General features: G+C 58.7%; 1 protein-coding gene across 1 annotated transcript in view; it reads left to right on the forward strand.

Moving 5' to 3' along the window:
- EPB41 (erythrocyte membrane protein band 4.1) overlaps positions 1-27,334 on the forward strand; it is a 39,573-nt gene that overhangs the window by 5,477 nt on the left and 6,762 nt on the right. Inside the window, 17 exon segments of the mRNA XM_029080534.1 lie at positions 5,974-6,457; positions 7,874-8,077; positions 8,246-8,350; positions 9,255-9,297; positions 9,562-9,637; positions 11,093-11,311; positions 13,743-13,830; positions 14,513-14,665; positions 15,482-15,579; positions 16,358-16,530; positions 16,771-16,982; positions 17,817-17,876; positions 18,122-18,166; positions 18,842-18,904; positions 20,339-20,365; positions 20,367-20,423; positions 20,426-20,518. Coding sequence (XP_028936367.1) covers positions 5,981-6,457; positions 7,874-8,077; positions 8,246-8,350; positions 9,255-9,297; positions 9,562-9,637; positions 11,093-11,311; positions 13,743-13,830; positions 14,513-14,665; positions 15,482-15,579; positions 16,358-16,530; positions 16,771-16,982; positions 17,817-17,876; positions 18,122-18,166; positions 18,842-18,904; positions 20,339-20,365; positions 20,367-20,423; positions 20,426-20,518 — 2,193 coding nt within the window. The 5' untranslated portion in view covers positions 5,974-5,980.

Here is a 27,334-nt window from a genome sequence, read left to right on the forward strand (position 1 = left end):
GTCTGCTAGGTGACCTTGGTCAAGCCACTTAACTTCCCAACTGTGCCTCAGTTTCCTCCTCTGTAAAGTGGGGATAAATATTTTTTCCCCTAACCATTAGATTGTGAGCCTCATGTGGGATAAGAACTGAATTCAGCCCTAATGCTTAATACAGGGACTGGCCCACAGGAAGAACCTAACAAATACCACGGTAATTAGTATTATTCTTACAGCCCAAAACGGAGGCAGAGGGATTTGGAGGCATTTCATATGGCATTTCCAAAATTCCTTTACTGTCCCACCTAGGGAGAACCTTGTTGTCATCCACACTGCTTTGTTTATGGTGACCTTCCTTTAAACCCCCACAGCTTTTTTTTTTTTAATAGTATTTCATTTATTCATTCAGTTCTTTCAGTCATATATATTGAGCGCTTACTGTGTGCTTATTAAGTGCTTGAAAAACACAATTCAGCAATAAAGAGAGACAATCCCTGCCCCCACCGGGCTTACAGTCTAGAAGGTGGAAGACAGACATCAAAACAAGCAGGCATCAATATAAATAAATAGAATAATAGATCTGTGCATATATATATAAGTGCTGTGGGGTTGGGGAGAAGAGCAAAGGGAGTGAGTCGTGTGATTTGGAAGGGAGGGGGAGCAGAGGAAAAGGTGGGGGCTTAGTCTGGGAAGGCCACTTGGAGGAAGTGAGCCTTCAGCAGGGCTTTGAAGGGGGGAAATGTGATTGGCAAATTTGAGGAGTGAGGGCGTAGCAGGCCAGAGGTAGGACGTGGGCCAGGGGTCGATGGTGGGACAGGCGAGATCTGAGGCCCAGTGGGAAGGTTAGCACCAGAGGAGCGGAATGTGCGAGCTGGGATGTAGAAGGAGAGAAGAGAGATGAGGTGAGATAAGGGGCAAGGTGATGGAGAGCTTTGAAGACAATAGTGAGTTTTGTTAAGGAGTTTGGTTATTAAGCACTTACTATATGCCAGGCACTGTACTAAGTGCTGGGGTAAATACAAGTTAATTAGGTGGGACACAGTCCATGGCCCACATGAGGTTCACAGTCTTAATCCCCATTTTACAGATGAGGCAACTGAGGAACAGAGAGGTTAAGTGGCTTGTCCAAGGTTATAAAGCAATCAGACAAGTGGCAGAGCCAGGATTAGAAACCTGGGCCTTCTGATTCCCAGGCAGATGTTCTATCGCCTAGACCACACCGCTTCTCATGCTACATTTCCGTCTGTTGGATTTCAGGAAGGTTGGGAAGTCTTTGCCCCCCACCCCCACCCCTCAGCCCCCAGTGGGTACTGGTTGGCGCCGATTAGATTAGTGTGAATGTAGAGTTTGGGAAGAAGCCTGCTCGCAATGATGCCCTCTTTTGCCCCACTCTGCGGCGGCCTAGGCCCCAATTGTGGGGCATGTGGTTCTGGCCCGAGGACTCTATACTGTGCCACCATCGCAGTGGGATCTTCTGTCCCCACTGGCCTGAGATTTGCCTTGTCTTACCTGCAGTTGGGGTGGGGACCTCACCCCGTTTCCCCCGTTCGAGGGGAAACTGCTCAGCTTCTAGATTGTGAGCCCGTTGTGGGCAGGGATTGTCTCTCTGTTGCTGAACTGTACTTTCCAAGTGCTTAATACATAATACAGTGCTCTCCACATGGTAAGCACTCAGTAAATACGACTGAATGAATGAATGTCGTTTGCAGGGAGGAGCCGGCGGAAACCTTGGACGGGCCCGCGGCCTTTCCCCGCATCTCCTGGGTGCAGGGAGCGAGTCCTGCTCCAGGCTTGCGTCTGAGGCTGGAGGGGGCCTGGCCAGGGGAGGGGTCGGGTGGGGGGGAAGATGCGGTGCGGAGGAGGAGGAGGAGGAGGAAGGAGCAGCTGGAGGACGCAGGAGGCTGGAGGGGAAGGCTAATGGGCGGTGACGATCGGGGCCCCTCTGGCCAGCTGAGACCCCCGGAGGGCCTTGCGTCCCCGCGGAGGGTCCGACTTCGTGGGAGCCATCGTGGGGGTGGCGAGGCCGTGGAAACCGATCTGCGGGTGTCAGAGGGGAGGCAGAGTTGCTCGGTTTATGCCGGCCTCTCCCTCCGTGTCCCCCCCACCCCTGCTCCCGGCCCAGCCGCCCTCCAGCCCTCATCAGTTGGCCCTTCCCAGAAGCCCCCGGGCCTGACCTTGGCCCTCTTCCTTCCCACCCCCCGCGGGGGCCACCTGCCCCCCTGCCAACCCCATCTGTCAGGCCCTGCGAAGCCCCCCACTTCGCCGACCCCAGCTGGCCTGCCTGCTTTCCCCTTGGGGTCGACAGGAACGGCGGGAAGGATGTGGACAGTGCGGAGGGGGAGTTGAGGGAGTCGCGGTGCTGGGCTGATTTGTCGGGGCTGGGGAAGAGACGGGCTGCGGGAAGGCGGCGGCCCCAAAGATAGCCCTCTCCCCCGCTCCCCCTCCCTTGTTTCTTTTCCTTGTTTTCTTCCTCCTCCTTTCCCTTCTCCCTTCCTCTTGTTCCCTCACTTTTTCTTTCTTTTGCTCTCACTTTTTCTTTCTCACTTTCTCTCTTTTTCTTTTTCTTTCTCTTCCTTTCTCTTTCTCTCTTTTTCTTTCTCTCACGTTCTCTGAGAAGCAGCGTGGCTCAGTGGGAAGAGCCCAGGCTTGGGAGTCAGAGGTCAAGGGTTCCAATCCTGGCTCTGCCACTTATCAGCTTTGTGACTGTGGGCAAGTCACTTCACTTCTCTGGACCTCAGTTACCTCATCTGTGAAATGGTGATTAACTGTGAGCCTCATGTGGGACAATCTGATTACCCTGTATTTACCTCAGCGCTTAGAACAGTGCTCTGCACATTCATTCATTCAATAGTATTTATTGAGCACTTACTGTGTGCAGAGCACTGTACTAAGCGCTTGGAATGAACAAGTCGGCAACAGATAGAAACAGTCCCTGCCGTTTGCCGGGCTTACAGTCTAATCGGGGGAGATGGACAGACAAGAACAATGGCAATAAATAGAGTCAAGGGGAAGAACATCTCATAAAAACAATGGCAACTAAATAGAATCAAGGCGATGTACATTTCATTAACAAAATAGTAAGCACTTAACAAATACCAACATTATTATTATTATTTCTCCCCCCCTTCCCCCCGGGCCCCTCCCTTTCCCCGGGAGGCTAACGCCCCCGCTATGGGAGAGGCTGAGCTGGCCGGACAGGTGCCGGGCATCTCCCACCCCCCAAGACCCCAGGACATGTTCTCTGTGCCTGCCCTGCCACCCCTGAGGGTGAGGCAAGGGCGCCCCGAACGGCCTCCCCTCGCCCAGCGGCTGGACATGCCGAAATCCTGCTCCGGCTTGGGCAGGCAACCTCGGTTTCCTGAGCCCGCGAGTGGGGTCCAGCCCCCTGCCCCCCGACCCCGGAGCACGTGGCTGGGGCCGAGAGGCTCAGCGTTCACCCTGGGGTAGGCCCCCTTCCCCGGCTTCGAACCCCCTTCCCGGCCTGGAGAGAGGGGCTGCGGCTATATCCTGCCCGTGATCATCTTCCTCTCCCCATCACCTCGGAACCACTCCTTGGCCCTGTCCCGATCCCGGTCCCACGCAGGAATTCAGTCCAGGACCTGCCATGTTGCAGGGAGCGAGGGAGGACTGTGGTTATTTGAGAAGAAGCTGAGAACTGACCCCACGGAGCAGTAGTTCACGCCCCCACCCCCCCCACCCCCCCATAATATTTATGCTACTTGTTAAGCACTATCTATATGCCAAACACTATTCTAAGGGCTAGGGTGTACAAGTTAATCAGGTTGGATACAATCCCTGTCCCACATTGGGCTCACACTCAACCCCCATTTTTCACAGAGCAGGTAACTGAGGTACAGAGAAATTGGATTTGCCCAGGGTCATACAGCAGACAAATGGGGGAGTCGGGATTAGAGCCCATGACCTTCTGACTCCCAGGCTCTATCCACTATGCCCCACTGCTTCCCCCAAACACCCCCTCCTCTTGAAGCATCGCAAGGGGTCTCAGGGAGGCCCGGTACCCCCCGCCTTCTGTTTGCAGGGCTGATGTCCGGTTGGGGTCCTCAAGCCTGGCTGCAGTTCGGGGGGCTCGGTAGTGGGGGGAAGAGGGGGCCGGCAGACACACGGCGGCACTGCTTTCTCCGAACGGGCGGCTTTGTGTGTGTGTGTGTGTGTGTGCGGATCTCGGTGCTTTGGGGACGCGCCGGCTGTGTGTGTGTGTCTGTGTGTACACACAGGCCTATGTGTGGCAGACTGCTCTTTATTCGAGAGGGGCCTAATTACAGCTTGGCTTGTGAGCCGCCCAAAACAAAGTAACAAAAGGGGCATCCCCGCCGCCGCTTTGAACCTGGGAGTGCAAGTGTGAGGGGCGGAGGGGAACCCTGGGGGGAGGGGACCGAGAGATGCTGGTTGTCGCCTCCTGCAAACAGGGCTCGCTCGGTGTGAGAAAACACGGCTGTGCAGGAGGCGGAAGGGGACGGTCAGCCTGTGGGAAATGGACGCCAGGTCGTCCAGCCTCGGTTCTCCCCGGGGAATGGGAGCAGGGGAATGATGCTATTGACCGGGAGGTCGGCTGGCCCTGCTCGGCTGCGGCCCGCCCCCACTTCCCCTCTGTGAAATCTAACCCGGGAGGGGCCCAGGGTCCGCCTCTCCCATCTGCTGGGCCCGGGTCGCTGAGCTCAGGGGTCGCTGGTGGGCCGCCGTCTTCTCCTTCTCCCTGCCGCCAGATGATAATGATAATAATAATAATGGTGGTATTTGTTAAACACTTTCTTTGTGCCAAGCACTGTTCTAAGCACTGATACAAGGCAATCAGGTGGTCCCACATGGGGCTCACAGTCTTAAGCCCCATTTTACAGATGCGGTAACTGAGGAGCAGAGAAGTTATGTGACTTGCCCAAGGTCATACAGCAGAGCCAGGATTAGAATCCACTTCGACTGACTCCCCAGCCCAGGCTCCAGCCACTAAGCCATGCTGCTTCTTAGCAGATGGGCGTCCTGTCTGGGAGAGGCAGGGGGCTGGAAAGACTTGGCTGTCGTGATTGATGGCCAGAGCCAGAGCGGGACACGCGGGGCAAGGAGGTCACTCCCCTACCCCCAAGCGGCCTGGAGCGGGCAGGGAAAGCGGCGACCCTCCAGTGGGGGTCCAGTGGGTCTGCCTAGGATTGCACAGCGGGGGCGGGTCACCAATCCACTCTGCCCTAGTGGAGCGGGTTCACAGCTGCCCTCCCTGCCCACGGCCGTTAGAGAATTCGGCCTGCCCTGTTGTCTATCGGGGCCCGTGGCCGTCCCCTCCCCCCAACCCACCTCCAGCGTCAGCTCGTTTTGGGCAGGGAATGTGCACACTGACTCTGTTGTATTGTAATCAATGTCTTATTTGTTGAGTACTTACTGTATGCAGAGCACCCAGTACTGTACTGTATTGGACAGGAAGAGTGCAGTATAACAATATAATAGACCCATTCCCTGTCCACAACCAGGTTACAGTCTAGAGGGGAGAAAGACATTAATATAAATAAATAAATTATGGATATGTATGTAAGTACTGTGAGGCTGAGAGTGGGGAGTGAATAAAGGGAGCAAATCAGGGCCATGCAGAAGGGAATGGGAGAAAAGGAAATGAGGGCTTAATCAGGGAAGGTCTTTTGGAGGAGACATACCTCCGATAAGGCTGTGAAGTGGGGGAGAGTAATTGTGTGTAGGCTCTGAAGAGGGAGGGCGTTCTAGGCCAGAGGCAGGACATGGGCAAGAGGTTGGCGACAGGATAGATGAGGTCAAGGTACAGCGAGTAGGTAGTACTCACCCAAGTGCTTAGTACAGTGCTCTGCAAACAGTAAGTGTGCACGCAGAGCACATAATGCCAGTGATAATTATCTGTCCAACCTGCCTCTTCAGCTGGGAGCTGGTGAGGATTCCACCTTAACTACCGGTGGGGCTGGGGGGCGGTGGCTGCGGTGGGTCCCCCATTCTGCTAAAGCCCCCCTTCTCTCCCCACTCCAGTTGCAACATGACGACAGAGAAGAGCCCAGAGGCCGAGAACGAGACCCCCCGGCGCCAGCCACGGAAAGCGGGGGAGGAGGAACGGCGGGAGGAGGCGTCGCGGCCGGCCGGCGGCGGGGATGACCGGTCCGGGCAGCAGCAGGTGGCGGCGGAGCCCCCTCACGGCCCGGCCACCCCCGAGCCCCTGAGCAGGCGGCGGACTGCCGAGGGCAGGGGCCTTTCCCGGCTCTTCTCCTCCCTCCTCCGGAGGCCCAAGGCGCAGGGCCCTGCGGACAGCGAGGCCGCGGACGACAAGGCCACAGACGGTGGGGCTGCTGCAGGGTCGGCCCAGGAGAACGGGGAGGGCAGCGGGCAGGGGGATGTGGGTGTCGCTGCTGGCCTGGACGGCGAGATACTCCTGAAGGCTCCCATCGCCGATCCGGAGCCAGAACTCAAAACTGACCCGTCGCTGGACCTGCACTCGCTCAGTAGTTTGGAAACCCAGGTGACCGGGAGCCGGGAGGGGTCTGGGCCGGGTGGCGGGGGGCGGGAGCAGGCCGCTCATGGACCTCTGACCCTAGGTGGGCTGAGCTGGGTGCTGTTAGAAAAGAAACCAATAGAAAGCTTTTCCAGAACCTGAACCTTGTTTCATTTCTGATGTTAAGAGCGGGCTGATACCCCTCACCCTCCCCATCCTCCCAGTTGTATTCTGGGAAACTCTGGATGCTTCTGGTGTCAGAAATAAAGCAGAGCCACGTCTAAGGGGAGAGACAGGTTCCTTCCAGGCTTCCTGGCCCTGCCCCCAGGGCAACCCAACTTTGATTGAGTTTGCCCGCTGTGGGATCCGTGGTGTGCGGTCAGCCTTGGCTTGTCTGACTCCTCCAGATTGTTTGACCATCCCTCCAGATAAGTCAGTTAGGAGCCCCAAGAGCAGTTGGAGAGGCCCTCTCTGATCCTTAAACTTACAGCCAGCCTGAGGAAGCTGCGTGGTGTAGTAGATAGAGCACGGGCCTGGGGGTCAGAAGGTCATGGGGTCTAATCCTGGCTCCTCCACTTATCTGCTCTATGGTCTTGGGTGCTTCATTTCCCTGTGCCGCAGTTACCTCATCTGTAAAATGGAGATTAAGACTATGAGCCCTATGCAGGATAGGGACTGTGTCCAACCCGATTTGCTTTTATCTACTCCGAGCTTAGTAAAGTGCCTGGCACAGAGAAAGTGCTTAACAAATGCCACAATTATTATTATTAATAAGAAGTCTGGCAATACAGTGGACCCCACGATGGGCAGTGGGAGGAACAGAGTTGGGGCATGTGGGGGTGGGGAGAGAGGGGGCGTATGAGTTGGTGTCAAGTTGAGCGAGTGTGTGAGGTGTGGGTGTGGTTATTATCATGATTAATTCATTGTGGTATTTAAGTACTTATTATGTGCACTGGGGTAGATAGAAGAGAATCGGATCAGACGATCCTTGCCCCATCTGAGGCTCACAGTCTGAGAGAGGAAGAACAGGTATCCTATCCCCATTTTACAGATGAGGAAACTGAGACACAGAGAAGTTGAGTGACTTGTCCAAGGTTACCCAGCAGCCAAATGGCAGATCCTTTAGGATTAGGATCGAGGTCTTCTGGCTCCCAGACCTGTGCTCCGTCACTAGCCCCACCATGTCTCTGGTGGTGGGGTCAGGTGTGTGGTTGTGGATGTGGGAAAGGGGCTATACGGTTAGGTGTGTGGTTGTAGTTTGGACAGGGCAGGGTTCTAGAGCAAGCGTGGTGGCCAGTGAGGGCCGGGACTGCCCCTGGTGCCTGGTCACCCCTCTGTTCTCCCGTGTGCCCAGGCAGTGGGCTCTCCATAAGCATCGGTCCCTGAGGCTGCAGCGCCTGTGTCTGGTGGGTGGGGCTGACCGGTGGCTCGTGTTGGGGGCAGCTGGCACAGGAGGAGCTCAGGGAGGAACCGGGCTCTGAAGCCCGAGGGGGGGACGAGCCGGAAGAGAGCTCCCGGACGGAAGGGGCGCAGCGGGACGGCGCCGACGCGGACTCCAGGCCACCGCCGAAGGCGGGGCGGCGGCACCGGAACATGAATTGCCGCGTCTCCCTACTGGACGGCACCACCTACGAGTGCGTGCTGGAGGTGAGTGCCTGGTGGGTCGACGGGGGTGTGGGTTGGCCACGGGCGTGGGTCTTCTTGGGCTGGATGTATGTCTAGTCCCAAGCTCACCGGGCCCACTTGCCCTGCCCTCATCTGCCATGCCCAGGGGCTGGCATGGGTGAGGTCCACCCAAAACTGCTTTGTCTGCAGAAACACGCCAAGGGGCAGGACCTGATCCGGAAGGTGTGTGACCACCTCAACCTCCTAGAAGAGGATTACTTTGGCCTGGCTATATGGGACACTCCCACATCCAAGGTCAGAGGGCACAGCCCCCGGGATCACCCTCACCTCCTCCCCTCCCCCAGACTTCCCCAAGCAAGGGCTTTGTCCAGAATCCTGGGGCGGGTGTGGGCACTGACCCCGAACATCAGACTAGGGGCTCTTTCTGCCGCTGTAGCACCCCCAGTCCTGCCTCAGCCCCTGGTTGAGCTGGACTGTCCCACAGTGAAAGCCTCCCGCCGTGGGCTGGCCGTGACCCCTGTGCTCCTCCCCTTTTCGGCATCGTTCGGCGGCTGCTAGGTTCAGTCTGCAGCAGAGCCCGGGCCAGGTTACAGCAGCTGGCGGGGTGCCGACGGGGGCTGGGCAGGGGGCTGGGCAGGGACGCTCCCAGCCGCATTGAGTGTCTGTAAAGGGAGCAGGGCTAGAGCAGTGGGCACTGATTTTGCGCCTCAGTGCCAGGAGTCTATGCTGGGAAGTCAGGCCTGGGGCCCGGTCAAGGACAGAGGAGTCATGAGCCAGTGGATGGCTTTTACTGCAAGTTTTGAATTTGGTCCACTAGTCTGGGGCTCTTCTGAGCCGTGACTGGCAGGTCCAGAGCAGGACCACTTGCCCCTTTCTCTTGCCCCCTGCCCTGCCGTGGGGTTGAGGAGGCTCTGCGGGGCCTTGGGCCATGTGGGGCGAGCCCTGCCCTGTCTCATCTCACTCCTCACCTCCGGGTGATGGCGAAGCAGCTGACCCTTGGGCCCGTCTGCCTGGTGAGGGCGGGGGCATCTGGGGGCTTCCAGGCGGGCCTGGATCCTGGCCTCTGGCTCCAACTGTGGGCTCCTGGGGCTCCCCTCTCAGACTCTCCCGCACCTCCCTGGACCCTGCCAGTCCCCTGCAGCTCCCAGCCGCCAGTTGCCCGCTCAGTCCAAATGACTCCCTCCTGCTCTTTCTGCAGACCTGGCTGGACTCGGCCAAGGAGATCCGAAAGCAGGTGCACGGTGAGTGAGCCAGCCTCTTACAGGCCTAGTCGGTCTTTCCTCTCAGGGAAGCAAGGCTCCCCACGATGGGCATGAGCATGGGGGCGGGGACTGGGGGCGTTGGGCCCGGCTCTCAACACCACCCGCTGCGTGGCATTTGGGGCTGGAGGCAGCTCTGGGGAGCCCCCCAGGGCTCTAAACCCCTGCTCCTGGGACTCCCCTCCCCACCTCATGCTCCAGCTCACGGGCACCGGCGTGTGGGTTTAGCATATGCTTTTGTTCCAGGGGCCCCGTGGAACTTCACCTTCAGTGTGAAGTTCTATCCTCCTGACCCGGCGCAACTGACGGAGGACATAACAAGGTAAGGGGGCAGGGGCAGGCCGGGGGATGCCAGGGAGAACTGGGAGTTCCCTCTGCAGCTTGGACCTGGAAAGGGGTGACTCCAGTCCCAGAGAGGAGAATTGTGGGTGTGTGGGATTGGCCACCAGGGAACAGAGGAGGAGTCGACAAGTGAGTGAGGGTCCTGCCGCCTATCTGCTCTGGATCCCTCCTGCCTGGCTCAAGGCCCCGCTGCCCGCCATGGTAATAACAACAATGGCATTGATTCATCACCTGAATTGCATTGATTCAAGAAGAGGGCTTTTATTTCCATTTAATTGGTGAGGAAACGGAGGCCCAGAGAGGTTAAGTGACTTGTCCTAGGTCACACAGCAGACCTGTGGTGGAGCAGGAACTAGAACCTGGGTCACCTGACTCCCGGTCCTGTGCTCCCTCCACCAGGCTGCACTGCCCACCAGGCGGGCAGGAGCCAAGAGGCCTGTCTCTTGCCCCCGTCCCATCCCTGCCCTCCCTGCCCCCTCTGGGGATCTTTGTGATCTTAATGCAGCTGGCTCTCTGGCCTGAACTGGGAGGGTGGACAGTGCCTCTGGCCCTCTTTGTCCTGCCCTCTTTGGGAATGAAGACTTTTTCAGCCCTGCAACTGGTTTGCTGCTGCCCCTGCCCCACCTACTCCTTCCCGCTTGTCCACAGCACCACTCTGCCTTGTCTGGGGCCAAGGCAGAGATGGTGGTGGGTCCTGAGGGGCTGGGCTGTCATAGGCTCGGGAAGGAGAGGATCGAAGTCTCCTAGCAGGGGGCTGGGCTTGTGGGTCCCCCATAGACCCCTACCTCACGAAGGTGCCGAGTCGGGGCCAATGTGCCCGTTCAGCCTGGGTGAGGACGCTCTGTGTGGAGACATGGTTTTTCTCTGGCTCCATGATGCCATTTGGAATGTTTCCTTGCATTCGTGCCCACTGACCCCCTTAGCTAGAATGGTGCTGCCACGGTGCCACCTGGGCCCTACCTCCTCCGCTTCTGCTGTTCCTCAGGTTGTCTCCCCCGCCCGCCCCAACCATCCTGGGGCTTTATCTCCATAAAGAGCCAAATGTAATTACAGGGCCACTGTCCATTATAGAGACATCCATGGCCCAGGACCTCATGGTGGACTCTGACCCCTGGCCAGGCGACCTCACTAAAGCTGACCCTGTGATCCTTAACTCCTGCTTTTGGACGATGGTTGGCTTTTCTTTCCCCGTTCCCAGTTTCATTTGTCTGTGTTGTCGGAAGTGCGAGGGCTTGAGCAATCCCTCTCCTTTCCCGCCACCCATTCCTGCTGTGTTCATCCTGCCTGGACCCCCACCCCTCTTCTTCACCTCCCAGGCCAGGACTCTCTTGTCTGACTGGTCTGGGATACCCAGTCTGGCTGGGACACCCAGTTCAGCCTGGGGTTTCCGGTTTGGGGCAGGGTTCTGAGGCACTCTCCTCCTCTGCCGACCCAGGTACTACCTGTGTCTCCAGCTGCGGCAGGATATCGTCACAGGGCGGCTGCCCTGCTCCTTCGCCACACTCGCCCTGCTGAGTTCCTACACCGTACAGTCGGAGCTGGGCGACTTTGATCCGGAGCTACACGGGGATGACTACGTCAGTGACTTCCATCTGGCGCCGAACCAGACCAAGGAGCTGGAGGAGAAGGTGTCGGAGCTTCACAAGTCGTACAGGTGAGACCCTCTTCCCACTTGCGGCACCAGGGAAAGGAGGGGCTATCCCTTTCTTCCTGGAGCCCGGCGGGCTCAGTGTTGCTGTGCGAGGTGCGTCGAGATCCTCAGGGAAAAGACCCTGTCTGGGATGCGGCAGCTCGGTGGCCCGGCCCCATCCTGGGGAAGTCTTGTGGAGGAGTCTGGAGTCCCTGGATCCCTCATAGGCTTCACATCCCAGGAGGAGAGATGGGCTTGATCAGGGGGCATGAGGGCAGGGTGTGGTCCTGTGGCCCCAGGGACGTTCCCCCCAGCCCCATGGGGCTCTGCTGCCCTCCTTCACCAGGAGCCTGGGAAAGGGAATGTGGGAGCCAGAGTAGGAAAGAAGAGTGGCCAGCTATCATTGTTGGGGGGCTACAGGGGGTTCACTTTCCCCAGCTCTCAAATCTGCTGGTCGGCTGACTGGCTGGTTGGCTGGCTGACTTGCAGGGTTTGTTCTCACCGCCCTGGAAGTCAGGAAGAGGAAGGGATTGCGTTCCCCACTATCAGATGAACCGGCCAAGCAAAAAGAAGCTAAGCGGTTTGCTCGAAGTCACACAGCAAGGTGTGGCAGAGCTGGGCCTTGAACCTGGGTCCTTGGGCTCAGTCACTCGTGGATCGGGGTGAGGGAGTCAGGGGTCAGGAAACTCCCTTTGGTGAGCTCTTGGGACTTCCTACCATCTCCCAGAAGCTTTGGTACCATTGTTCTGCCCTTCCTGTACTCCCTAGGAGCCGGGAAGCCTGGGCAGCCAGGACCCAGTGAAAGTCTGTCGGTGCCTTGAGCCGGGGCGAGCGTTCCAGGGAAACCCTTTTGAGAGCCGAGCCTCCTCTGGCTGCGTCTTGGTCCTCATCGGGCGGGGTGAAAAGTCATGGTCGGCCCCAGCTCCCTTTATCCGACTTGGGTCTCGGCAGGGCCGGTGGCGGCCGTGAGCATATCTTCCTTTTGGCCTAGGGCCGAGGGGATGGAGATTAGTTCTTTCCCCAGATTTGCACGGGTCACTGAGCAAAGCAGCTGGTCTCTCTTCCTCTCTCGTCCCTAATGGCCCTCCCCACAACCCCGTTCTTTGTTAGTGACTGTCTCGTCTCCCAGCTGGGAGAATGGTAGCTAATGAGTCCGTCAGTGCCCCTCCCTCTCCCAGAGGTCCCGGGCGAGGCTGACGGTCACCGCTTCATTAGGCCATCCATCCACGGGCCCCTGGTTGCCGGGGGGGGGGGGCGCGAGAGGGGGAGGGGTTCTGTCCCCGGCTCAGGTGGCCCAGACCTTGACTTTATGTTGGGGACGGAGGAGTCCGGAGGCTGTGGGAGAGGCCGCCGCCCTCCTCGGGGAGCAGCTGCCTGTATCGTCAGACCGGGGAGAAGGGGTCAAGGTCCGGTGCCGGGAGTCACCTCTGACCTGGCTGCCCGGTGCCGCTCGCGTCTGCCGCAGACGAAACGGTCTGCCATAACTCTCCGTCGGTGGGAGGAGTAGTCCCTTGGAGTAGGAGGGGGCGCAGCGGGACGTGAGGCTGGATGGTTCTCATATCTGCCTCGCCGTGGCGGCATTGCTGTGGCCACTAAAGAAGGGATCGGGGCAGCTGAGATGGAGGCTTCAGTCCCATGCGGTTGGGGCGGACACCATCTGCTCCGATAAATTGGCCCATTCAGTCTGGACCCCTGGGAATTCCTGGGCTGTGGCCTCAGCTGCCCCTGCAGGCAATTTCCAGAATTGCTGAATTCGGAGTGGTTGGATACAGCAGCAGCTCACACTCCTGCTGATTGCTCTGTGTCCTCCCAGTGCTTGTTTTCTGCCTTCCCTGGGCCACAGCAGCAGTCGGGAGGAGGGAGGTGTGAGTGCATGTGGATCTGTATCTGGGTGTATATGGTGGTGAGGGCGGGGTAATAACTCCCAAGCTCTTAGTACAGTGGTCTGCCCACAGTAAGCGCTCAATAAATATGATTGAATGAATGAATGAACTCTACATGTAACTGTGGATCTGTATCTGTGTGTGTGTGTGGGTCTGCGTGTATGTGTGTTGGGAGGGGACAGTGGCAGGGCCGGGGGATGTCAGGGAAACCCTGCTGGCCCCTGACTCTTGTTTTTCTGTTTTGAGGTGGATGGCTGGTGGCCTTTTGTTTTTTCCTCTCCAAGATTCCCTTTTCCAGCATCAGTTTCTATGTGTGGGGGTCCCAGGGCCTTTCCAGTAGGCACAAGCTTCAGAGTCTTCCAGGGTTGTCACCCCCGGTGCTGACGAGAGAGGGGCAAGAGCAGGGAGGGTCACTGGCTCCAGCGCCCCTCAGAAAGCCCTCAGGGCCCCAGTGTCCGGCCCCCCCGGCCAGCCTGCAGCAGGATCCGTGTGCCACCTGGCCGGCCAGGCGAGGGGGGCAGTGGTTGCAAGAGGCCGGCTGGATGTGGAAACGCCGGCCCTCGTTCCCACAGGTCCATGACTCCGGCCCAGGCTGACCTGGAGTTCCTCGAGAACGCCAAGAAACTGTCCATGTACGGTGTCGACCTTCACCAGGCGAAGGTAACGGGGATGGGGACCGCAGCAAGCGTGGGGCAGCCCCGGTGGTGACGGAGGCAGCATTGGCACAGAGCATCCTCCACCTCTGGCCAAGAGGTTTCCCATCAGTGATCTCACTTTGTTGTTCACCCTGTGCCCATGAGGGATAGAGAATAGGGGTTTTATTCCCATTTAACAGAAGAGGAAACAAGGCCCAGCAAGGTTAAATGACCTGCTTAAGGGCACCTAGTAGGTCGGGCCCAGATCTCCAGACCCCACACCCGAGCGCCCAGCCTGGTAACTGGCACCAGTTACCTACCCTTCTATCTTCTCCCTGCCCACCCCCACCCCGAAGCATTCCGTCAGCATCAAGTGCCCTCTCGGCCTCCTGTGACCCCACACCCCAGTTCCTGCCCACCGTTTTCACCCTCACCTATTTCAGCTGTGACTGACTCACATAGGAATCTTTCCTACTGAGCCCCCTGTAGATGTCTAAGTCCCTCGGGCTCAGGGAGCATATCTTCTACGTCCATTGTACTGGCTTCGGCGCTCAGTACAGCACTGGGCCCGAAGCGGATGGCCTGCTCTGCGCCAGGCACACGGCGGGTGCCCGCACGGTACCACTGATGGGTGCGGTGGTGCGAGCTCCCCCTCCCCCTGCGGCCCCTGCGGCTTCCGGCCGCCTTGACTGTGCTGTTTTTGGCAGGACTTGGAGGGCGTTGACATTGTGCTGGGCGTTTGCTCCAGCGGCCTCCTGGTCTACAAGGACAAGCTGAGGATCAACCGCTTCCCCTGGCCCAAGGTGCTGAAGATCTCCTACAAACGGAGCAGCTTTTTCATCAAGATCCGACCAGGAGAGGTAACCGCTTCCCCGATTCCGGACCTCCAACCCCGGAGCCGCCGGGGTGCCGGAGGGTCCCTGTCGGCTCTGGGCAGCCTCCCGTTTCTTTTCGTCTCGTCTGTAACTTCGGCTGAGATCGCCTCCTGGTGGCGACCAGCCTCTCCAGAAGGAAGTCAGTCAATCCATCGTACTTATTGAGCGCATTTTCTGTGCAGAGCACTGTACTAAGCGCTTGGGAGAGTACACTACAACCTTAAAGAGACCCAATCCCTGCCCGCAACTAACTTACAGTCTAGAGGGGGAGACAGACAATATAAATAAATAAATGACAGATATGTACAGAAGTTCAGCTGTGGAGCCGGGAGGGGGGATGATTAAGGGAGCAAGTCAGGGCGACGCAGAAGAGAGTGGGAGAAGAGGAAAGGAGGGCTTAGTCAGGAAAAGCCTCTTGGAGGAGACGTGCGAGGGAGTCATTGTCAGATACGAGGAGGGAGGACGTTCCTGGCCAGAGGGAGGACGTGGGTGAGAGGCCGGTGGTGAGATAGATGAGATCGAGGTACAGTGGGAAGGTTGGCGTTAGAGGAGTGAAGTGTGTGGGCTGGGTTGTAGTAGGAGAATAGTGAGGTAGGAGGGGGTGAGGCGATGGAGAGCTTTAAAGTCAATGGTGAGGATTTTCTGTTCGATGCAGAGATGGGTGGGTGACCACCGGAGGTTCTTCAGGAGTGGGGAAAACATGGGTGAGGCCTCTGGGCAGAGACCTGGAGATCCCGGCCCGGTGTGGGATACCGCTCCCCTCAGGACTCGGGTGCCACCACGTTGCCCCTGCCCTTGTAGCACGAGCAGTACGAGAGCACCATTGGCTTCAAGCTGCCCAGCTACCGCGCTGCCAAGAAGCTGTGGAAAGTGTGTGTGGAGCATCACACCTTCTTCAGGTGGGTGGCGCTGCCGCCTGTGGGAGTGGGGCACCATCTCCCCTTTCCCACCCTCTGCCCTCGTCTTCCAGTCCTACCCCTAGTCGGGTCCACCACCCCCTGCTGGCCCTCTCTCCCGAGGGAGGGAAGCCCACACATAACAATAATGATAATAATAATGATAATTATGGTACTTGTTAAGCACTTACTATGTGCCAAGTACTATTTTCAGCACTGGGGCAGATGTAACTTAATCAAGTTGGATACAGTCCTTGTCCCACATGGAGCTCACACTCTTATATCCCCATTTTATGGATGAGGTAACTGAGGCACAGAGAAGTGAAGTGATTTGCCCGAGGTCACACAGCAGACCTTTGGCAGAGTTAGGATTAGAACCCAGGTCCTTGGGACTCCCAGGCCTGTTCTCTATCTACTAAGCCACACTGCTTCACGTGGCCCACTCAGACAAACTTACTCATGTGCGAACCGTCCACATATGCAACAAACATAGTCTAGGACTAGGGCAGAACCTCTTGGGCTTCCTCATGCCACCTTCTATCCCACCCAACCTTCTCCTAAGCCCCTCCCCCTAACTGACTGGCACAGGAGACCCAGCTGACTGGACATGACACTTGGGTTGGAGCAGCCCCATTGGTTAGCTGCCCTGGGAGACCCCAGGACGTGCTCCCATGTGTGCTCTCTCATGCTGTCTTCCTCCCACGTGTGCTCTGTGAGGCTGGGAGTCCAGTCAGGGCCCAGATAGGTGTGTCAGTGTGCCTGTATATGTGCATCCCCACAGGCTGACCTCCACCGAGGCCGTTCCCAAGAACAGGTTCTTGGCCCTGGGCTCCAAGTTCCGCTACAGTGGCCGCACCCAGGCCCAGACGAGGCAAGCCAGCGCCCTGATCGACAGGCCGGCCCCCCAGTTTGAACGCACCACCAGCAAGAGGGTCTCCCGTAGCCTCGATGGAGGTGTGTGCCAGGGGAGGGACTCTGGGGGCGGAGAGGGGGCATCCATGGCCTCGAGGGTGGTGTATGCCTTGGGGTTGTGGAGGAGGGCAGGGCCAGCGGCCCATTTTTTGCAGCAGAATCTGCCCAGCATCTGAGGGAGCTATGGGAGCCCCAGGGCATCGGTGAGGTAGCAGGGTCAGCAGTGGACATTGACGCCGGTTGCTGGGACTGGGTAGCCTCACTTTCCCCTCTCCCACCCAGCCACTGCTGCAGCCGAGGGAACCCCGGGCCGCAGCCCCCGGCCCAAGTCTGCCCCCGCCATCGCCCAGAGCCACGTCGCTGAGGGGGGCGTCCCCGGGACCTCCAGGAAGCCCGGGATGTCCAGAGTGGATGGGGAGGTGGCGAAGGCGGACAGGAAACTGGAGGAATCCCAAGCCCATCAAGCTATCCCAGAATCCTCAGAGGTACGGAAGGTGTGTGCTGGGCTCCAAGGGGCAGGTTGGGGTGAACCAGGGCAGTGTGGGGGACTGGGGTGCAGGATCTGTCCCACTCACCAGCACAGTGCCTAGGCCCTCTCTGCTCTGTCCTCAGCATGCACAACTTCCCCAAAATTATGTACCATTCAGGTAGGGTGGGGGCTCCCACCTGGAGTTTGAGGGTTCTAGTCTGTGGGGGCTTGGTAGGCCTCTTGACCTGAGGTACCCCAGACCCACCACCTAGAGACCCCGTCCCAGGCGGTCTGCATTATGCAGTTGGGCTTGTACTTATGGCAGAGTTCCTGCTCGCCAAAGGGGTCATTCTGAGGGCTGAGGGCTGAGCTGTAGTGAACCCTACTCCTGCCTCCTGCCCCCCAGCCAGCACCCACTCCCGGACCCCACCTTTCCCACCCCCAGCCAGCCCCTGCTTCCCATCCCCAGTCAGCCCCTAGCTTCCAGGGGCCTCAGAAAAGAGGCAGAGGGAGTTGGGGACCTTATTGGCCATGGTAGCTGGTTGGTGGTGTGCCTGGGTTAGGGGGGCAGTCCCTAAAAACCAGGGATTTTTCACTCTTCCCCTTCCCCAATGAGGCAGGGGGCCACTGGCTGTCCAGGTGGACGTGGATACCCATTCTGAGGTTCAGCACTGGCTCTACACTAACCAGGGTGGGCAGGCAGACTTTTCCTAGGGCCACCTGCAATGATGCTGCCACTCTCTGCAAGCTCTCGCGGCGCCCCCGCAAGCCCTCTGCCCCATGTGAACCATCGGGATGTGCCTCTGAGCCCCCGCTCTGCCAGAAACCCACTGACCTGCATCTCTGTCTCCCCGGGCAGGTGGAGAAGATGCCTGTCGAGGGCGAGGTTTCCTCCGCTGCCAACGGGGACCCAGTCCAGGTGTGTCTCCATTGTCTCTACTGGCCCGTGGGCGGGAAGCGCTGGGTTCTCCCCTCGCCGCCTGCCCACCTGCCCACTGCTGCCCCGGCTCCTCTTGGAAACGGGTAGAGTGGAGCCCGCCTTCATCACGCCAACTCTGTCGCTCTTCTCTTCTTTCCTCCTGCCCGCCTCTCTGTCCGCCGGTCTGTCCGCCCGCCTGTCCACCTGTCTGTCCGCCTCCTTTCCTTCCCACTGATCGCGAGCAGCCACCCCCCACGGAGAAGCTCGAGGACCCCGTGCGCATGAGGAAGGTCAGCGCTTTGTCCTCTTCTGAAGCCATCTCGTCACCACCACTGCCCGCCCACCTGGCCCCGTTAAAGAGACAAGGACTCTGTCACTCACTGGCTTCTGCTTGGGCCAGAGACAACTTTCCAGCCCTGTTTTAGCAACCCCTGTGGGCAGAACATACCCTACTGCATGCGGAGCACTTACTGGATGCCCGCTAGAGGCGGAGCGCCTTGCACCAGCACGGGTCAGGTGCAGAGTGCTGTACTGGGCTCTTGGAGAATAAAACAGAGGGAACAGATCCAGTCCCTGCCCTCAGAGGAGTTGCCATCTGTTGAGGGAGATTTCTCTGAGCCGGGTGTGGGGAAGGGAGGTGTCCGTCTTCAGGCCGGATGGGACTGTGAGACTTTGGGAGGGGTACCGGCTGGGATGGGAGCGAGCCCACGGTAAGCCAGTGAAGGGCAGCCGCTGTCTCTTTAAAGGAGTCCCAGCCCCCTCCTCCACGTCCTCCGCCCTCCTGCGCAGGGTCCCCCGTTTCCCGGCGGTCGTCGTGTTCGTCCGCCTGCTCGGCCCCCACGCTGCGCTGCCCCTGTTGCTTTCAGATTTCTTTTCATTTGCCAATTTGCAATTTCCTTTCCCCTGCAAGAATAGCATTTTAATTTCTTTGCTTTCCTGTTTTTCCCCTTCTTTCATTTTCACAGAAGAGATCAAAGAGACTAGATGGTGAAAGCATTTATATCAGACATAGCAATTTAATGTTGGAGGTTTGTATCAATTTGACGCTTGTTTCAGTTGGTGGCTGGAATCTCGCTGCTCCTTTCTGCTGTGCCATGCTGTGCCGTGGCATGCTGTGGCGTGGCGTGCTGTGCCGTGGCGTGGCGTGCTGTGCTGTGGCGTGGCGTAATCCAACTCAGCTTCAGGACGTCTCCATCTCCCCTGACTCTGAGGTTTCATCTTGCCACACTTTCCTCACAAATACATGATCAGGGCGGTTCCTGGTGGCGGGGCCACACCCCCTAATGCGGCCCCCACTGACCCAGATGCTCAGAGAGGGCTTCCTGCCCCATCTTCCCCACACCCACACAGCCACCGTGGGAGTGGAGGAGGGGCAGGATGGAGGAGCGGCTTATTGAGAAGAGGCAGTCAGGAGGCCGAGGGGGAGTTTGGACATGACTGAGGGTCCCCAGGGAGGAGATCGAGTTTTCTCATAATGGGCATGCGGTCCAGCAGGAGGGCTAATAGGTCTGTGCGTGTGGGCCCGTCTGGATGTGCGTGTGTGTATGGGGCATGAGTGTGTGGGTGTGTATGCACACGCACGCACTTGCTTGACTGTATGTCGGCGGGTGGGGAGAGCGGGGGTAGGATCTTTGTGTGTGACTGCACATATGTGTTGGGGGGTTTTTATGGCATTTTAAGTGCTTACCATGTGCCAGGCACTTGGGGTAGATTCGAGCTAATCAGAGTGGACATAGTCCCTGTCCCACATGATTCTTCACAGTCTCATTCCACATTTTACAGGAGAGGTGACTCAGGCACCGAGAAGTTAAGTGACTTGCGCAAGGTCACAGAGCAGAAAAGTACAGAGCTGGATTTAGAGCCCAGGTCCTTCTGACTCCCAGGCCTGTGCTATTCACTAGACCTGGCTGCTCATTTGTGTGTATGTTGGGGGTGGGGGGCCTGAACTGCATGCGTTTGCAGGTGGGTGTGTCCTTATGCCAGTATGGATGTGACTGCATGTACGTGTGTGTGTGCGTATGTCTTTGTGGTTTCAGGGAACTTGTAGGCCCCATGTCTTTTACTTGGGTCGAATGGTCCTATATGTCCAATACAGTCCTGCTCCCATAGGAGAAGCTGAGAACATGCCAGTGATGATGTGCGTGTCCATGAGGTGTGGTTGTGTGTTTGAGTGTCTCTGCCTCTTGTCTCCCGTCTCTCCCCTCACGCCTTACGGTGACAGGGAGTGTAGCATTCAGGCAGATTCTCTGGGCTCTGAGCCATCCCCACCCCTCCCCGGGGCCAGAGCTGGGGTGCAGCCATTCCCTTGGAAAGGCCCCAAGGATGCAGTGGGACATGCCCTGATTTTGCCCCGTCTGTGCAGGCTGGGTGCCCGGCTTGAGAGCGGTGCGGGTGCTGGTCCCCAAGTCCGGCCAGGATTTTCCCCAACCCTGCCGGCTCACCGTGCTCTTTCTCGGTGGCAGGACTTGGACAAGACCCAAGAGGAAATCCAAGAAGCACCATGCCAGCATCAGCGAACTGAAGAAGAACTTCATGGAGTCAGTGCCCGGAGCCGGCGGCCTAGCGAGTGGGACAAGCGCCTGTCCACCCACTCCCCGTTCCGGGCGCTCAAACGCCAATGGGCAAGTCCCACCGGAGATGGCGTAAGTGTGGGAGTGATGGAGGTGGGGCGGTGTACCTTCCGCCTGGGTCCGGGAAGAGGAGTCAGGCCTCCTTCCAACCCCACGAGGTCCAGGGATGTCGCCACAGGGGCCTGTCCATTCCCCATGGAAATGGGAGTTGGGACCCCGCGGTTGACAGCAGCGACTCCCCAAGGTGCTCCTGACTCCTTTTGAAGCTCAGCACCCTTCCTGACCCCAGCTCGTGCCCCCCCGTGGGGTTGGAAGGATGAAGGGAAGGAGGGAGGGTGGTTTATGGTTGCCTGTCCAGCCTTCTCCCCAGAAGTGAGCACCAAGTGGTCTGCAGAGCCTATGCCCTGACTTGTACCAATCTGTGCCTTGAAGCTCCTGGCTTGGATCCTAATGGGTCATTACTAGCCATGATTTTGGCCACAAAAATTGAACAATTGTAGCCAGGGTTGTCCCCAGCCCACCAAAGATCAATTCCAGGCAGTGATCACGGCTATGGTGGTTGGCCAGTGGGAGCCGGGCCTGCCCTTGGACCCTCACTGATCAGTTCCAGGCGGTGATTCTGGCAATGAGGACTGACCAGCGGTCGCCAGGGTTGTGTGCAGATCCACCAGTTGTTGAGAGTGGCCAGGGCCGGGCTCCGACCACCTGGATCAGATCCTTGAGGGCCTCTGTGAGGACTTGACCAGTGGTGGCCGGGCCCGGGCTTGGACAGGTGGAGCTGGCATCTCTGCCAGTAGGCCTGGGGCCAGGCTGTTCTCTGTGGAGTGGTTGGGCTGGGCGATGGGAGCTGGAGCCGACTCGACGTGGGTGGAGGTGTTGGAGGTGGGCGGGTCAGTGGCGCCGCCTTCCTCCCTCGCCTGGCCTGGACCTGAAATGTACGTGTGTGTGTGTGCGCGCGCACCCTCAGGTGAAGAAAGCCATTCCCCTGTCCTCGGAGAGAAAGGTTGGTGGGCCAGAGGCCCCGCTGCCACTGCGCTGGGCCGCGCTTCCGCCCTGAGCTGGCTCTGTGTTGGCACGCGGCAGGTGGGCCCGCTCCCCCACCCGCGAACCCTTCAGCGGCTGCCAACTCCGCCTCTCTTAAGTGTTTTCCGTTTGATCCCGCCCGCGTCCCGGACCCGCTCTCCCCCAACATACACACCTGGCGGGAGGGGTGGGGCTGTACGTGGCTGTGGCTTGGAAATGTCGTGTGCGCGCGTCCCTGCGTTTTGCATGGCTGCAGGGGAGCTGCATGCGGGTCAGGCAGGGGGGAGGCTGGGGATCTGGAGGGAGAAGCAGCGACGTGTAAGATAACGGTTCCTGTTCTTTCCGTGTTGTCTTTCTTTCCTTCCATTGGTTTTCTTTTTCTGTGAACGATCACGTCACCCGCACATCCCCCGCCCCCCACACTGTTACCTTCATGCTGCCCAGCCCCCCAACCTCCTCCTCCCCGAAGCGCGACCCTCGGGGGTGTGCAAAGAGCCTGGCCCGACTCTTCAGGCTCACCAGCGAAGGCTGGCCCAGCTGTCAGAGCTCAGAGCCACATTCTTCCTCTCCTAGAGGCCTCCGTCCACCCCCTCCCCTTCCCCCGACACTCCTGCCCCCGTGGGTGGATGGTGCATGACCAGCCAGCCACGGGGAAGGCTTTGCGATTGGACGGCGAGCATCCCCTCCCATCCCCTTCCGTCCCCTCCCGCTCCCCCAAGCCTGTGCCCGGCTGCCTGGCCAGGTCTTTCCCTTTTCCAGTCAGCCCACACCCAAGTCCGATTATGGCATTGGATTCGACCCCACAGACCTGCCCAGTGGGGCCGGTTTTCCCCCCCCATCCCCGGGACGAGGCCAGGGCGGGGCTTCAGGCCGGTCTGCCCTGAGCAGAGCTTGGGCAAACACGCCACCACTGGCCTTTCCAGGTTCCAGTAGCCAGCCTTGCTCTGGCCGCGAGAGGGGACGGCAGGCCGGGGTGGATGGACCATGGCGGATTTCCGCAGACCCTTGGATGGCAGAGGCTGTTTCCCTCCCTCTGGCCATCTCTCTCAGTCCTGCTCGGGGCTGTCCCGGGGTGGGGGCTCCTGTGTACCCAACGCTGCCCATCTCTACCCATCTGATCTCAGGAGGCCTCGTGGTGGGCTGCGTGGAGAATTGACCTGAGTCCGCAGGGACAATCCCTCCCACCCCGGACCCCTGGGCCTTTTGCACACCCCTAGGGCCCCCAGGTGGCCCCGCCCACATGCCATTATGTTCATCTTTCTCTGTCTCTCTCAATCTCCGCCCCGAAGCAGACCCGGGAGCGGCCTCTGTTAGTGCAGGCCTGCGGCCGAGCCCCTAGGCCGGACAGGCCAGGGCCCCCGCGGCCGACGGCCGACCCCCCGCCGAAGGTGACCATCCCAATCCCCGAGGAGCACAAGTCTCTCGGCCGGTGCCGCCTATACCTGGGCGTCTTCCCACCCGCACCCGTCCCCTTCATGATGTCCTTCCTCCTGGTCCTCGTGCTAGCCATGTGGTGGCTGATCTTCCTGTGAGCTGCAGCTCCCTCCCGCCTGGCCCAGCTTCCAGGCACTGCCCCATGGAGGGACATGCCCTCTTGTCTGCCTGCACCCACTCTCCATGGCCTGGCCACCTGGGCCCGAGGTCCGCAGGGTCATGGGAGCAGCTCCAGTTGCAACTGTCCTTGGCAGACCCGCCGGAGGCTTCTCCTTTGAAAGCTTCGCCTCCCCCACATCCTGCTTATTGTCGAGCCCATTCTGCAACCCCACCCCTCGGAGCCAGTTGTCTGCCACCCTCAGTCCCTGAATGATCCCGTTTGGCCCAGGGGCGATAGTCGAGTCGAAGCTTCAGGCTGGGTAGTCTGAAGCCAGCACCAAGACCTCTTCTTTTCCTGAAAAATGGGCTGTCTTCAAGGGCCTTTTCCAAGTAAGTCTCCACACCTCTGGCCTTGGAGCATTTTCAAAGACTTCTGCTCAGACGGATGGATGGATGGATGGAAAGGTAGCACGAAGAAGAGTGCTACCTGCTCACAATTCTATTTTGGCCAAATCGGTGTATCCTGCCACCCCCATCAGTGCCCACTTGACTCTCTCCCCTCCCACCCAAAGCAGCTACCCAGCTCGAGCGCTATGGAGTAACAGGGCCCTGCCCCCCAGCCCCCCCGCCCCCCCACCTTCCCTGACCCCTGGGACTTGGGACTGGAGCCCTTGATGGGAGCCCTTGTTCCAACAGCCCCTGGTGATGGCTGTGTAGGAGAGACAGCAGCCAAATGAGAGCCTCCTCCCATCCCCAGATCTGTGTGTGTCTGTCTCAGGATTGCCCGCAGCCTTGCAGGGTGACCGAAGGTGTGAGTCCAGCTGTGGTGTTTGCGCGGCCTGCTGCCCTATGAGTAACCACTCATGGGGCCTGTGGCCACTGCTTCCCGAAGTCAGAGGGCACTGGGTTGTTTACAAGTTAGCTCTGGCTGAATTTCCAGCCAGTGGATCCGGGGTCCTGTTTCCTGCCACCCCTCCCCACTCCAACCATCCCCTCTTTGCCGGCTCTTTAGCAAGCAGCAGTTGGCCGGGACACCCATGGCAGGGGTCTACGAGACAGGCAACCCTGGGGATATCTCCCCTCTGGGTGGGTTCCATGCGAAGATCACTCTAGACACCTGGAGAGGTCATAGCAGCCAGAACCTTGCATCCAGGGCAGTTTTCCCAGCTCCAGGATTCATGATGGGGCTTTCCTAGAGGACACCCCCCGCAATAGGTCTCACCCAGCACCAGGACCACCCTCTCCACGTCTCCCGTGATCTCTCCGGCCACCGACCAAGTTGCCTTTTTTCTCCTGGCCACCTGTGATGATTGGGAGCAGCTCGGACATAGGCACTGGAACCCTCAGCCCTCCCTTCTCCAGGCTAAATACTCTGGCTCCTCCCCATCTCCGAGAACCGTCCCTCGGGGGCTCTGGCCTCTGCGCCGTTGTGCCACATGCAGCCCCAGGGCCAGGGCTCTGCTATGGATGTGAGCAGGGTAGGGTCACCGTCAGCTGATGCACGTTGCATCCCTTTACCTCAGTGGGGAAACCGAGGGTGCGACTTCCCCTGGCTGAGTGGTCCCAAGAAATGGCCCTTGAAGGAGAGGCAGCCTCAAGCTAGAAGGGATTGCTGAATGGAGGAGCCCCCCACCTTCAAAGCCTTTGATGTAGCCACGGCCCCTCCACCCGCCAGGCCTGCAGCCAGGCTCGGACCCTGCAGCCAACCCCTGGGACCAACTCTGTTAGGAAGGCCAGCCTTCTCCCAAGGTGGTGCCTCAGCACTGTGGGGGCTTGGACCCTGGCCATCCCACTCTGGATGATTGCTCTTTCCACAGGCGTTTTTTGACGCCCCGAGGGCCTGCTGCGTCCTGTGGACCGCCGCGCCCTGTGGACCGTTGCTTCCTGCGGACCACTGTGTCCTGTGGACCTTGGTTGCCAGGAGTTCCATCCTCAACGTCTTGCCACTGGCTTTCGGGGGGTCCTTGGACTCTACCCAGACACCGCAGAGGTGTGGATCCGGCATGGAAGCCACCTCTGCTGGGTTGGGCCCCACGAAGGCATAGTCCAGCTTCTGGGAGCCTGAAGCTGGGGAATGTCTACACTCCCTGGAACAGTGTGTCTATACTCTCCCCAAGATGACTGGGTCAGGGAGCATCTACATTCTCTCTTGAGATTCAGGATCACGGTGCAGAGTGTCTACACTGTCCCTTGAGGTATTGGGTTGAGGATTGTCAGCATTGTCCCCGTTGTACCTGAAGTACTTGGTTGAGAAGCATCTACACTGTCCCCTGGAGTACTTTGTCAAGGAGCATGTACACCGTCTTCTAGAGTACTGGATTGAGGAGCAGCACACCGTCCCCTGGAGTACTAAGATGAGGAGCATCAACACCCCTGCAAAGTATTGGATTATGTGTTTACACCCCTCTGGAGTCCTGGGTCAAAAGCGTCTACACTGTCTTCTGGAATATTGGGTCAAGGAGTATCTAAATGTCCCCTGGACTATTGGGTCAAAGAATGTCTACACTGTTTCCCTGGAGTACTGAGTCAAGGAGCATCTACACTGTCCCCTGGACTACTGGGTCGAAGAATGTCTACACTGTTCCTCTGGAGTACTGAGACAAGGTGCATCTACACTGTTCCCTGGAGAACTGGATCAAGAAGTGTCTACATTCCCCCCAGAGTTACTGGGTCAAGGAGGATCTACACTGTCTCCCTGGAGTTACTGGGTCAAGGAACATCTACACTCCCCCTCCCCCCGGAGTTACTGGGTTAAGGAGCATCTCTCCTCTCCCCTGGAGTTACTGGATCAAGGAGAATCTATACTGTCTCATAGAGTATTGGTCAAGGACCATCTACACCACCCCTTGGAGTTCTGGGTTAAGGAACATCTACAGTCTCCCCTGGAGTTCAGGTCTGCAGAGCAATTACCCTCTCTTCTGGAACAGGGCCAGGCTGGGGTCTTTCTGTTTGTGTTCACATGAAGCTTTTGTGTAGGTGTTGTGCGGGGTTAGGGGGGTAGGGTGGGGGGAGGTGCATTTCCCTGGCTAGTCTTGGCCAGCTCATTGTCTGGGTCGCCAGGGCCACAGCCACCTTTGGCTTCAGTGTTCTGGTTATTTCCAGCCAACAGCATTTAGTCTTCAGCTCCCGCCCCGGGCCGGGAAAAATGCGGCAGGTGGTCAAGCGGGGTGAAGCAGAGCATAGGACAGCCCGGAGGGAAGGTGTCTGACCGGGACCACCGCCTCGCTCAGGGGCTCGTCCGAGCCTGTTTGAGGGCCCATGGTCGCGGGTGAGCTTGGGGAGTGGGAGCGGAGGGCCAGGTCAGCCTCTACAGGTAAAACAGAATGGGCCCCCATTCCATTCTGCCTCGCTATCTTGCCAGTCCACAACTGCAGCCGCCCAGCTGGAGGGATGGGGGCTGGGGAGGGGAGCAGGCAGGCCAAGAGGAAGGAGGGGAAGAGGAGGGGATGGTTTTCTCATCCCTGACTTTGGGTTTCATTTGGATCAGTCCCTTATGAACCAGTAGGCCGGTCAGTAGCCTCTGCCGGTGAGGGCTGTGCCAAGGGGCAGCAAGGGATTCTGGCCCCTTAAGGACCTACTGGCTGGTAAAGCCTAAATCAGGCCTGCTCTGCTCCATCCCACCTGTTCCACGGCGCCCGCCTGCCCAGTCTGCCCACTCCCCCAAGGTCGGAGGTTCACGGCTCAAGGCCCAGCTAGAGCTGGGGAGAGGTGGGGATTGCCCTGGAACCTCTGCTCTGTGAATATGTAAATTTCTCTGAATAAACGTGCTTCCTCTGTTCTGCGCTCTGCTGTTGGGACCGGTGGAGGGTTGAGTTTTTCTGCCCCCGAAATGGCCTTGTTTCAGGTGTGAGGCCCAGGCAACCAGTGTGCCCCTCTAGAGAGGGAAGAACCTGGCCTGAGGGTTGGAAACTGGCTGAGACTGGAGATTGGGTCCCCAGATGCCCCTTCGCCAGGGGCCTGGTGGAGGCAGCTCTCTGAGACCCTGCCTGACTTTGCTGGCACAGTTGCCTCCTGAGCACCAGTCTAGTCTGGCCTAGCCCCCCCTAGCCCCGAGAATCCCAGCTCCAATCCTCCCTTCTCTCTCCACTGTGCTTCTGCTCTGGCCCGCAGCCCCAGCCCTACTGGGCAGGAGGAAACAGATGGGAGGTGCCCTGCCCTCCTCTGCTGCCAGCTTCCTAGGAAAAGCGTGCACAGGTTGGGGGAAGAGAACAGGCAGGTGCCAGCCTTTGGGGGTGAGAGATTCGAAGGGTCGGCACACGTTCCCCCGGCCCCGCAGCCCTCGCTCCCAAGGATGTTCTGATTGGCCAGTGTAGTGCCTGAGGAAGATGAATT

The sequence above is a fragment of the Ornithorhynchus anatinus genome, chromosome 16 (genome assembly GCF_004115215.2).
Source record: "Ornithorhynchus anatinus isolate Pmale09 chromosome 16, mOrnAna1.pri.v4, whole genome shotgun sequence".
NCBI classification, from domain to species: domain Eukaryota; kingdom Metazoa; phylum Chordata; class Mammalia; order Monotremata; family Ornithorhynchidae; genus Ornithorhynchus; species Ornithorhynchus anatinus.